This window comes from Mesitornis unicolor, unplaced genomic scaffold (genome assembly GCF_000695765.1).
Source record: "Mesitornis unicolor isolate BGI_N332 unplaced genomic scaffold, ASM69576v1 scaffold22615, whole genome shotgun sequence".
Taxonomy (NCBI): domain Eukaryota; kingdom Metazoa; phylum Chordata; class Aves; order Mesitornithiformes; family Mesitornithidae; genus Mesitornis; species Mesitornis unicolor.
Window position 1 is genome coordinate 3,607 of NW_010184024.1, and position 13,055 is coordinate 16,661.

Below are 13,055 nucleotides of genomic sequence, written 5' to 3' on the forward strand. Positions count from 1 at the left end.
TAGATTATGCGAAATAAACACTTACAAGATTTTTTTTTTAATTATTTGTTACTGTGTTGCCCAGACCTCTAATTGCATTAAAATGATGACAGACAAATCTGATTACTAAGGCAACCTGCTCAAATTTAGAAATAAAGCTACTGGAAAGAAATCAAGGACAGACACAGAAGATAAAATGTCAACTATGGAACCTGTTATCACAGTTGCAGGCAACTGAAATAATAAGGAATGCGGTTTAAGGATGGCCTTGGATTTATAATTATTGAGGAAATGGGATCTGGTAGGTCTGGCTCCTAATGCTCTAATTTTGTGAAGTAAATCCAAACAAGGTGTTCCCAGCAGTTCCTTTCTGTACATACAACTATCTTCTTGAGTTTGCTTCATGTGGATAAAAAGTGACTCTGTGAAAACATAAAGAAGCACCACCCTTAATAAAATCTTGAGATTATTTTAAACAAAATGCAATGGATTATGGGCAAAACTTCCTATGGAGGAATTGGTTCTCTATGTGGTCTGATGTTCTATTTGTGTCTGTGCCCAGGCAAACCGGGACGCAGTGATCAGCCGAGCCCCAGACCAGCAGAATGACCGAGCTGTCAGCCTCCAGGATACTTCTGCAGTCTATGACCTCCTCACCATCACACTGGGCAGAAGAGGGCAGTATGTCATGCTTTCCGAGGTACCTCTTCCTGCCTTCTGCTGAATCTTCCACTTGACATGTGCAAGCAAAAGCCCCTCTTTGCAGTAACTTGAGGAAGGTGAAAATGAAGGACTTTAGTTGGCAATTAGTAGAAACAGCTACAGACCTATGGCAGCATAGGCCAGAAATGTACACAGAACTGTTTGAGACATTAAAGTAATATATTTGTAGGGACTTGAACAAAGTGGCCATCATTTGAAGTCACGGTGTATGCTAGCAAGCCCCATTAACTGAGAAGAGGGTAATGATGTCATAAAAAAAAAATCACCTAGGTCACAACAGATTGCTTCCACTGAGTTGATTACTGAGCCCAGCAGCAGTCTTGACAGAAGATATTAAAATGAATTATTTTTTTTTAAAGTAAAAAAAAAAAAAATAATTCTGAGATTTCTCCCAATATTTATTTCTTAGTGCTTGGAGAGAGCCATGAAGTTTGCATTTGATGAATTTCACCTCTGGTACCAGCTTGCCCTCTCCATGGTGGCTTGTGGAAAGGTAAGGTTCAAACCAAAGGAGTTGGAAAGGGTGCGTTTTCCTCCAACAGAATGTATCTAGCTTACTAGTTCGAATGGGCAGTCATGTATTCTTTGGGAGTAGGTGCCATCAGACAGCTATGTAGAAAAGTGCTCTCCTTTTAGACTCTGATTACACTTTGTGATCAGGTATGTGCATCTGGTATTGAATACTGTCCTTTCCATGGAGCGTTTTCTTCTTATTACCAAGGAGAAAATGGATTTTGTGCATAGTTGTGTACTGAAAAGTGTAATGCTGCTGTCTGTTCTGTGCAGGCTCAACATAAATGTGCTTAGTATAGGAAAGATACTGATACCTAAAACTGTCATGAACTCACTCTGCCTTTGGGCAGTTGGCTTAACCTTTCTTTAAGCTGTGATTTCTCCAACTGATCCAGGAAATGTTAATGGTTTTTCATAGAGAGCTTGTGAGGATTAATATATTTTAAGTGCTTGGTGCAAAAGATATTGTAGAATAAGAAATTGTGTGAATGCTTGCATGGGCAGGTGTTTAAGCATAAGGTTGGGATTTTTTTTTTTTAGTTCATATACTATTTGTTAAAGTTACTGGTTAACCACTGAGATGACTGAAGTCTGGTTGCAGAAGATAGGCAGAAGCAGCGTGAGCTTTTCTTTATTAGTCTTAAAAGAATAGACTTCCTGCAGGAAGTGAGGATGGTACAAAATTTAGCCTGTTCATTCTGTGGGTCCCCACCTACACTTTTAGGAGGTGTGAGCAGATTAATGCTCTGCAGTAGTATACTGCTTAACGTGATCTGATATTTTATGCCGACCGAGAGTAGGGGAATCCATGTGGAAACTGGGCAGAGGTCACCACCTAGCAGTCATCTGCCAAATGATAACTTACTACTGGTCCTTTAATGTCTTTAAGCTGCATTGGAAACAGTGACTCAGGAGTGGAAGTTGGAGATTAATATAGTGGCATGCTTTTGCAAAGAAGTTGTCATGTTGTGATGTATAAGTGGCAGTAAAGCTTGGAAGATGTCTGAAGGGATTCCTTAGAATCATAGAATGGTTTGGGTTTGAAGGGATCTTAAAGCTCATCCAGTCCAACCCCCCTGCCACGGGCAGGGACACCTCCCACTGGACCAGGTTGCTCAAAGCCCTGTCCAACCTGGCTTTGAACACTTCCAGGGAGGGGACATCCACAACTTCCCTGGGCAACCTGTGCCAGTGTCTCACCACCCTCACAGTGAAGAATTTCTTCCTAATATCTAGTAGTCTAAATCTACCCTCTTCCTGTTTAAAACCATTCCCCCTTGTCCTATTGCTACCTGCCCTGGTAAAAAGTCCCTCTTCAGCTTTCCTGTAGGCCCCCTTTAGGGAACTGGAAGCCCGCAATAAGATCTTGCAGCCTTCTCTTCTTCAGGCTGAATAGCCCCAGCTCTCTCAGCCATTCTTCATGGAGGGGGTGGTGCTCCAGCCCTCTGATCAGCTTTGTGGCCCTCCTCTGGACCCGCTCCAGCAGCTCCATGTCCTTTTTGTGTTGGAGGCCCCAGAACTGGACACAGGTGGGGTCTCACAAGAGCAGAGTAGAAGGGCAGAATCGCCTCCCTTGGCCTGCTGGCCATACTTCTTGTGATGCAGCCCAGGATGAGGTTGGCCTTCCGGGCTGCAAGTGCACATTGCCAGCTCACGTTGAGTTTTTTGTCGACTGACACCCCTAAGTCCTTCTCCTTGGGACTGCTCTCAAGCCATTTTCCGCCCAGCCTGTATTTGTGTTTGGGATTCCTTCACTTCTATGAGCATAAGCAAAACCTTATCTTGGAAGGCTGTCTGTTACGTAGTATAATTCAAGAGAATGGTGGAACAACAAGAGAAGGTGTAATAAAGAGCGTCAAGGATGGCTAAGGGTGTAGTAAGCAGGTCTGTGGAGAGACTGAAAGAATTGAATTTTTTACCTTAAAAGAGAGAGAGAAGTCCAAGAAAGAAACAAAAGCTCTTAAAATAAGGGGTTAATTTTATCTGTGATGTGTGTGACAAGATGTGATGGGTTCCAGTTGCAGCAGCACAGGTTCATGTCCTCTATTAAGAGGCAAAAAAATAAGGTTAGTGGCACACTGGATAAAGATTGCCTGAGGAGGTTGTTTGGTGCTAGTGTCACTGGGCATCTGTGGAATACCCTAGGCAAATGTTGGTCAGCAGTGACCCCACTGTGAGTCACCAGGGGTATACTTGGTGGGACCTTGCAAACTCTGGCTCTGTTCTGGAACTCCACAGTTATCTCATGATTTATAATGAAAAGGAGACATTGAAACTTTGACAAAGCATGTTAGATTAGCAGGAAGCCGAAGAGAGGTGTTAAATGAGAGAAAGGCTTCCAGGTTCCTATAGGAGTTCAGTAAAAGCATTTCAGAATCTCACTACAAGTATGAAAATGATGGCTGGACTCAACCATATTTAAAAACACCCAAAGCTACCAGTGGAATACTTGAACAATGAGCTTGGTGCCATGGTGCTAATACCTTGCATTGGTCTATGTCAGATGGCGGGTTTACAAGTCAGGGCCAGCTCCCCTTGGCATTCAGCTGAGTTAGCACGTTGCTGCCCTCTGTGCCTTTGCAAATCCTCTGGATACCTGATCTCTTGGTGCTGAGGACAATGACTAGATAGGCTATGATGGAAAGGTGCAGTATCTTCCCATAAACACTCACAGGACTCATCTGGGAGCATTATTGGCTTTATAGGTTGTGTAACTTGTTTCTCAACAGCAGACAATGCGGTAGCTCTAGTAATCTGCCAGAGAGCAAATCTAGATTTTAACTGCTGATAGGTGAGAGAGTGAGTGTGTCCAGATAGTAACTGTGATTCAATCTTAGGTTAGTATGGAGGTGAGAAATAGTACCTGATCTTTGGCTTCTAACAATTTGCGTAACTCTGTTCTTCTCCTTGTATATTTGCATACCTCTTCAGCTTCCCTAGAAGATACTAAATATTTGGTACTTAAGAGAAAAAAGGAGCAACAGAAGTATCTGTATCTCTAACTGTCCTAGCTTTTCAGATTTTCAAGTCTGTCATGTCTTTTTGCCTGTACTTTAAATATTTACGAGGTAAAATGGCCTGATCTTGCCTATTGATGTAAGAGCTCTAAATGTTCTCAGCCCTATATGGGGCAGAGGGAATTCCCTTACCCAACAATCCCATCTGTGCAGTATTTCACTTCTAATCCCGAAGTATTCCCTGAGGATTCCTGTTGTATACTCTGCAATGCGTCATCTTGCTAATGGGAGATGTGGCATACATTTTTATACTGCTTTGCAGCTTGATAGCAGGACAGAGTTAATTTAAAAGCAAGTGCTCCAATGTAGCAGAAAGAACTGGTGAGAAAACAGTGTTGTCTGTCTAGACTGAAGAGTACACTTGAGCTTTTATAGGTAAAAGATCTGTTCTCACCTGTCTCACTCACAGCCAATTCCTGATCTTATTTTTTTGTAATGAAATCTCACATCCTGCAGCGTTACTTGTTCTGCAGTACAGCAAATCATCCTCATAAATTCTGGGTACGACAGGAACAGTTTTATCAACCTGTAAGTGCTGGAAACTTTGGTCTTTTTTTTGGTAGAACAAGTTTCAGGATTTGAAAACTCTGATGCTCTTAAAAGTGCTGTAAAATCCTATCTTGCCCTCTATTCCATACTGTATTTGACTAGTGTTACTTTTATTTTTTTATATTAGTCTTCTTCAGGTTAAGTCAATCAAGTTGAAATTCAAACTATTTTCTTCCTCTGTCAGCCAAAAAATTGCCAAATGGTGACTGTCATTTTTCACAATTGATCTGTCTGAATGTTGAGCCAGCCGCTTAGGCTCATTACTGTATGTATGCTTGAATTTATGCATTATTTTAAAAAGCACGTGTCTTAACAAAAATCGCCACATCACTTCAGTAAATTCTTACTGAGCAAGGGAGGCCTTAGGGATTCATAAACACAGTGAATGAAAAAGCTCAGAGAAGCATAACCTTCCTGTCTGTCTTCTATCCACTTAAGGTGTGGAAATAATGGAGTGATGGTGATTTCACTTCTCAACAACTTGCATGAGTAAGATGGTGTTGTCTAGTTGTTCTTTAACCCATTTTTGGGGTTGCATGTATACTGAAATGTGTATTTTCTGAAAAAAATGAGCATGTTTGTTTAAATTAATAGAATTCATGAGATTCGAAAGACTGGTGTAGGCAATTTTAGATTAAATGCTGGGAAAGCCAAGATGAAGGCAAAGACATGCTTATTGTAGAAAGAGTAGTGAGAGATGTCCTTTATGACCAAGTGCTGTTCTGGATAGGCAAGAGAAAGTTTTAAGTCAGTCTAATGCAGCACCCCTGATTTTCTGAACTGGTGCTGGAAACTGAATGCTGAGCTCTTCACAGCTGCTTTAAGTTGCTTCTACTGGTAATAACCTTCACAATGTGAAAATGTGACAGCCAGAGGCTGAGTGGGCATAGCAGCTCCCTGGCTCTGCTGCCATAGACAGGCTGGAGTCTGAGTGGCAAGTGGTATGATAACTGGATGCCATCTGGCAGGGTCCTCAGGCAACGAGATGAGCCACTGTCCTGTTGCCAGAGTAAAATGAGTGCAGTAGGTTGCATCTGCTTGTCTGAAGATTTTGAAAAAGTAGTGACCTGTATTCAGCAGAATGGGGAAAGGAAGGACCAAACTCTTATTTATATATAGAGTAGCGAAGGCTTTGTAGTCTTCATGGTAGTGGAGAGAGAGACAGTTGTTTGGGGCAGACTTGTTCTCTGCTGCTGCTTTTCAGCTAAACAATTTCTACTGGAGGTCATGGAGACTACCAGCACATAGCACCCCTGCAGACTACGGTTGCTCTACTGATGTGTCTGAAGTTGGAGGCAAAATTGTCATAGTGTCTAGATGATGTATTACAAGCGCAAGGGATGTGAAATAGGGTCCCTGTGCACTTGCAAGCATTTCCCTGGCCTCAGACCAGTTGGATCAGTTACATGTTACCTTATTCAAATTTCTGTCCTCTTACCTAACAGCCTCACACGGGACCCAAACTCAGTGTCCCAGAATGTCACTGGAGCTCTCTGGGAGCAGAGACTCTGAAGTGCATGTTGGGATTGGGCTCTAGCTTAAATTGACAGTACTTCAGAAAGTCTTCTAGATCTGTGTCATGAGTGTCTTACTTGCCTGTCATACTGCTAAAGGGAAAGACAAACTGATAAAAGGTGTGCCTTGAACAATGTGAGGTGACATTGATGCCTCTGTTCTGTCTGCCAAACAAGGAGACAAAATCTGTAGTGACAATAATGTGCCATTTTCCTAAGGGTAGTGAGGGAGGATTTTTCAAGGATAGCTATGAAGTTATTCTATGAACATTGAGTCTACTTAGTCTAAAAGTGCTGGGTACCCTAACTGAGACATTCAACTCACAGCAACCTTGCACTGATCTCTTGCATCCAGTGAATGTTTATTAATAGCAGTAGTATATGCAGTGCATACCATTTTCATGCTCATATTTGGTATTCCTGCCTTAAAAACAAAAACAAAACCCACAAAACCTCAACAAACCCCAAAAACCACGCAATACAGTTTGGTGAGTGTATTAAAAGCTTTAGGATATGTGTCTCTTGAGATGAGGGGTGGGAAGTGATAGTGTCTCAGGCCAGCTGAGGCAAGTCTGGAGCATCTGCTAGGAGATGATAATCTGCTCTTATCCCTCACCCTGTATACTTCTTTAGAGGATGAGGTGCAGCAAAAAGTGTGTAAAGAGCGAGCTCAGGAGCAACTGAAGGGGCTGTGATGAAGAGCCTTTGAAAGCCCAGTGGAGCTGGAAGCAGTTACCTGGAAGCAGAGACTATGCTCAGCAGGCCTTGTGCTAGGATTTCTGGTGGTGGTTATGTGTTCCTGGAGTGCCTGGCACACAGCTGTCCACTCCCCCTCATCCAGTGTTGACAGAACCCTATGAGGTTCAAGTGCTTGACCCTATCAAGCCCAGTGCTTGCCTTTAGGACAGCAATTGCATGACCTTGGAAACAACTGCATCATTGCTGGATCCTCCCCAGCCCCTGCTAGCCTGTACTGAGGGCACCATAGAGAGAATGGTTGACATTACTGTGTCAGTAAGATAGGCTGACAGTAGGTGGATTTAAGCGTCAAGCATGGCACCTTGCAAAACCAGGCAGATAGAGCTGCTTCTAACTACCGAAAATGCTCCCCTCTGCTCTTAATCCCTTATATTTGTTCAACTTTAAGGTAAAGAGGAAGAGTCATGCTTGTCTACTTGAATGGTTTTATTAATAACGTAACATTTCAGGAGATACCTGGTGTTATACAAAGGGAAATAATCACATCCTTCTTGGCATCTGGGTGTAGGCTCCAGCTCTTCCCAGAGCCAGTCTTGCAGTGTCACTGTGCTCTCTTTAGCTGCTCAGCAGTGGGAGGTACTGCAACCCTACCCAGGGCTTGTGCTGGCAGCATTCTTAGGGTTTTGAAACTAGTCTTATGCAGACATGAACACTGATTTTTTTGGATCCCTTTGCAAGCTGCTGATATGTACTGGTCATAGCCAAATAATGACAAGCTAATGTCTGAGCTGCTCATAGCTGTGTTGCACCCAATAAAAGGAATACTTGCCCTTATTTAAATGGTGCAGCAAAAGCAGATGTCTCTAACAGCTTCGAGGAGCTTCAGGTTTGACTCAGCCATGCATGTACTGCCACCATACAGCTTTCCAGAAGGTTATAAGGAAAGTTAAAAATATATTTGATACATAATTCTGCAGCAACAGCAGATGAATTTTATGATTTAGGCTGTTCCTTCTGTTGGTTTCCTTGCAAAAGCTTAGGCTGGTTGCTAGGCAACTGCCATTAAAAAAAAGTACATTTCTCTTTGCATTGCAGGCAGGAACCTTGGGAGCAGCAAAGGCCTCGGATGGCTCCTTAAATAGCATTGCTGGGGAATGGAAGTTAAAATATTGAACATTCATTGGTTAAAGATCCTGTTACAAAGGTCAGCTATCTAGGGGATATGCAATAGTTTGGTTTCCTTTGGTGCAAAAGAAAGATTAGAAGGGGGTGTGCCTGTGTACTATAGATAATACAAAAAATGGAAATTTCCAAAGAAGCCTGACTGTAGAGCAGAATACCTAGGTGGGCTATATAATTGCCTTCAGGCTTAATGCTCTTTTCTTGACACAAAGTGTGAAGTGGGGTGTTCATCACATTAGCAAGGACAAATTTATGCTTATTGATCTTAAAAAATAAGATATACTGTTAAAAGTGAGTATTTGAAGCTGCTTAACTCCAGTGCTCTAATCTTCTAAACACAGGGTAGAAGAAAAAGGGGAGAATTGGTCCCTGTGTTGAGAGAAGTTAATGTCTTCAGGGAATAATGCTCATGCTGAAGGATTTGCAGGAATGTAGAAATGTAGTGGAAAGCTAACACCAAAACCAGCTAATTCCAGAGTTTTTAATTGCTGGCTTACTCTGTCATCTTCCTGTTCAAGGTCATTTATAGCTAGATGGCTGTGAATCCCAGGGTACAGGGAATACTAATTCTCATGTAATGATAAAAGATTCCCCCCTTTCCCCACAAACCCTTTGAGATAGTGTAGTTTTTAAAATCAGACAGGATGATGCTAGAAATAAAGCAGTACCGGTAGTGGAGATTCCTCTGTGTGCTAAACTGACGGGTGAATTGGGAATGAGTCTGTCTACCAAAACCACCATTTTGAGCAACATTTTTCCCTCTGACTAAAAGGTGTTACAACAGAAGCAAAAAAAGTAGAAAAGTTTTTGGAACCTTTGCAACAGAAGAGCAAGTGTTTGTGGTGTGTCGAATCTGCCTGGCATGATTTACTGTTGGAAAATTCTTCTTCCTTTTACTTACATTTATGGCTTCTTTATCTTCTAAATATGAAATAAATCTCTGATGTCCTTCATTTGTTGCTTTGGTATGGTGGGAAAGAAGAGGAGAGAAAAGAATGAAAAGTGTGTTGGAGTGAGCTAAGAAAACCAGCATTTGGGCAGCATTTATATGTTTACGTAATCAATGGCAAGATCCACTGAGACTTCTGGAAAAGTAAGAGACTGTTCTTTATTTTGTACTGCTTATGCACAAGCATCTTTGAGGAGTATGTTTGCATGCTTCAGTATATAATTTGTGAATGGGAGTTTTGTTTTGTTTTGGATGAAGTTTTCCTTTATGTTTTATTCCCTTAGAGGATCCAAAAACCATCGCTGCTTTAATTACTTAGGGGAAGGTGTCCTCTCCATTCTTCTCCTTCCCCATGACTTCCTTGTGATTTCTTGCTGCAGATTGAAAAATGCGCTGCCCCAAATTGGATGTGGTACATAGAGCTCTTTCAGAAATCTGCATAGAAAGCAGCCGTTTGTCAGTATTGCTTGCTACTTCCAGAAAATGCATTTCCTAACTTTCTTTTCATCAGTTATTGTGGAGCATGTTTGTGATCTGCAGAGGAAAAATACTGTGTGCAAGTAGATCAGATGAGGAAAAAATTGACAGAGAAAACCAGCTTCCTATAGATACTGGATTTGAAAATGGAATAGTAGTGCCATGTTCTTCCGGGTCTCCATTGCAAAAGACAAAGTTGTTGGGATGTGAAGGATGGAGATGCCCAACTTGGGTAATTGAAGTTCTTAAGTCCCTTACACTGTTCACCTCCTTTTTATTTATTTTTTTTTTTGATGGCTCAATATTCCTATTAAAGCAGTGTTTTAACTCCATAACCTGATTTGAACTTTGTTTTTTTGGTCATAACAAAGGGAGGATGGTCATTAATCTCCTTAAACCTGATGAGGATCCCAAAACTGGGGCATTAGACCTCCCATAAACAAAGTTTAAACTCCCATGAGGCAGCTCTTGGAACGCTTGCCATTTCTTTGAACCATGTCTGTTTTAACATGTTTCTGTGTGTTTAGGGGTGTTTTAAAAGCCTTCTTCCCAAAGAGAGGCCACATGAGACACAGAGGCAAATATCTAGTTTTCTGAAATCCTTGGGAACTGGTTCCAGTGCAGTCATTATAATCTAGCGATTAGCAAGCTAAGCAGAAAGAACTTCAACTCTAGCTTGAATTTTGATGTGAGCCCTTCTGAAGCTCAGAATTGAGTAGGAAGCAAGCACTCACTCAGGGTTCAAGCTCTGCTCTTCTCAAAACATGCCTCACCAATAAATCTAGTTATCATTGTGTTGCAGTGAATCTCACAAACAATGCACTTGGCTGCCTGGTCCACCCACGCTAAGTGAGAGAATATGTACGTTTTAATTATTAGATTATTTCAGTTTACACAAACACTGTTTCATATTAAATATTTTTACAAGCCAATGACATCTGTATTCCATACTGAGTGGATGATATTTGTTCCCGGCCTATTAATGCCTGTAATTAATATCTTTAAAACACATTGATGATGTCATGCCAGTCTCCCTGAAGTAAGGTCACTGTGGGAGTGGGATATTCTTTCTGCTGTCATTCCTTGGCTCACATTTTCATAATCTATATATAATTTCTGCTGAGTAAAGTTTTCAAGGTGAAATTATATAGATTTCTTGAATTTTTAAAATGAAGCTGGGGAGGAAGGCTTCATGCTACTCTGTTTCTTATACGACTTAGGCTCCATATGTTTCATTGCAAATTTTATAAACTTCTTTGAAGTGACATAACTTTGTATATGTTCTGGAAGCAGTCTGGAAACTGTGGTTTTTGCTCTGTAGATGAATGCTCAGAAGCTCGCAAGTGCATGTGATAAAGTAACTCCCTGTCTGAGGTGTTTGGGTGTGGGCACAGGGTGGGACTCTCTGCTTTGCACTGTTTTGCAGTTGCTTCCTGAACAGACTTAGGACTACCATGAGCCATGCTCTGTGGTTTGAGGCTAGCAGAGGTTGCGGGGTTGGCTTGTCCCAAGGACCAACCTTACGCAATGGACAGGCTGCAGGCAGGGAGGGAGCAGAGTTCAAGAGTTAAGTGGCAGGGAGCCAGGTTGTATCACTTTTCTTCTGGTGTTTGTAGACCCTGGAAAGTCCTACAGGTGCAGCCCAAATTAGGACAGACCTCTCTGTTCTGGTCTGTGCTAGTGCTGGCTGTGCTGGCCTGTGGGGTGGCTGTCACCACTTCCCAGGAGCTTCCCGCTTTCCTTCCAGTTTCACTGCTGATGGGGAGCTGAGAAACCACCACCAGCTTCAGTTTGTATCTGTTTCTGAAAGTGTTGGCACTGGGCAGTGTATGGTCTCTTAGATATCTGGCCTTTTCTGCTCACTTTTGCATGGTGAGATGACAAGGAGTGGGGGGCATTCAGCTGTGCAAATACACTGACTGGCAAGGTACACATTGTCCTGCTCTATTCTTTGGGTTTCTCTTGTGTGGAGACATCTGTGGGGCTGGAATCTAGGCAAGAGGGCAGGAAGATGATGTGCCAAGCTAGGGCCCTTATGGGGTTATGCTCACACTTCCAACATATCCAGCAGTGGTACTGGGAATGCCAACTGCCTGCAGTGCAGGTAGCATTCTGTGAGAGAGGAATAAGATGCCATTAAAAACTGGGATGCTACTTGTTCTGAACAAGTAGGTGTCAGGGAAGTTTGTTCTGCTGGATGCTAGTCACCTCACAGACAGCAGAGCATAGCAGTGTGTTTCTTCCTGTACGTCAGAGTTGAATTACCCAAGTCTTTGTTTCTGTGAGGGGTGAGGTAATAGTTTAAGCTCTAGGAAGAAGTTTATGGATTCTCATCTTTGCTCTGGACAAGCTTCCTTCTGGCTTTAGGCAAACTGTGCATTTGGAATTATAAAACAGCAAGTATTTCATTACTGTTATTGGTGATACCTGACTAGGTAGGTGGGAGCAGCCTGAAGAACGTATGAGGAACACTGTTGCTCCTCTTCAGACCATGCAGCAGGTACCAAGGTTTTTCAAGCAAGAAGGTTTGCTCTCCCCTGCTGTGGACCTCTGTATTTGGTTACAAATGCCATCTTTGCCTTAGCGTGGGCAGAGCTGCTGTACATCTGTTTTTCCCTTTTCCCAGGCTCCCTTCCAAGCAAGTTCCTATCCAAACTTTTGAATCCCATAGCAAGAAGTGAACCTTCAGTCCTGTGGAGAAAGGAGGTGGCAGGCGCAATCCTCTTTTGTGGTTTGTGAGAGAGGGGAAGGGCTGATGGCCATTGGGAGTGCAAAGCTGTGGTGTAGGGCCATGGGTAATTGAAGCAGACACCAGACCCAGCCACCTGTGCTGATCAGAGCTCTGGGGGTCAGGGTCAGGAGGAGATGACCAGGACCTGATAGGAGTAGCTGTTAGTTTGACTCTGCAAGTTTCTTTTGCTGCTCTCTAATATGGTAAGGCCATGACTATTTAATGTGCTTCTGAGAGGGAACACTGAGTGAGAGAGGCCTGTGTGGAAGAGTTTGGGAGGAAGGGGGGAATGTAAGGAGAAATTCTGATAGAAGAAAACTTCCCCTTGAGCTCTAGGATGAGAGAATTTGGAGAGATCAGAGGTGAGGAGGGTTGGAAAGGTAAAAGAAACTGTGGTCCGGGTGGGGTTGGAGAGGTAAAAGAAACTGTGGTCCAGGTGGAGTGGGCTAGGAGACTGTGGCATGGCAACTTCAGTCCACCTCCTCATCAGCTGACTAGACCTTCATCTCAGACCAGAGCTTTCCTCATTCCCCTTTAAACATTCTGAAATGTGGCAGCCATGAATATGTGCTGTAAAAAGCAATGTTTGTAGAGCACGTTGAATCTAAAGGGCTATGTAACTGCTAATCTTAATAAACATCATTCATTAATGGTAACTTAACACCAGAAAGACAGCAAGAATTTTGTAGTCATTCTTTCTAACACATGCTGCTCAGACCACC

General features: G+C 42.6%; 1 protein-coding gene across 1 annotated transcript in view; it reads left to right on the forward strand.

Moving 5' to 3' along the window:
* The first annotated feature begins 536 nt into the window (after window positions 1-536).
* LOC104540510 (tetratricopeptide repeat protein 7A-like) overlaps window positions 537-13,055 on the forward strand; it is a 94,388-nt gene continuing 81,869 nt past the window's right edge. The window contains 2 exon segments of the mRNA XM_010184339.1: window positions 537-679; window positions 1,112-1,195. Of these exon segments, the coding sequence (XP_010182641.1) occupies window positions 668-679; window positions 1,112-1,195 (96 nt within the window). The 5' untranslated portion in view covers window positions 537-667.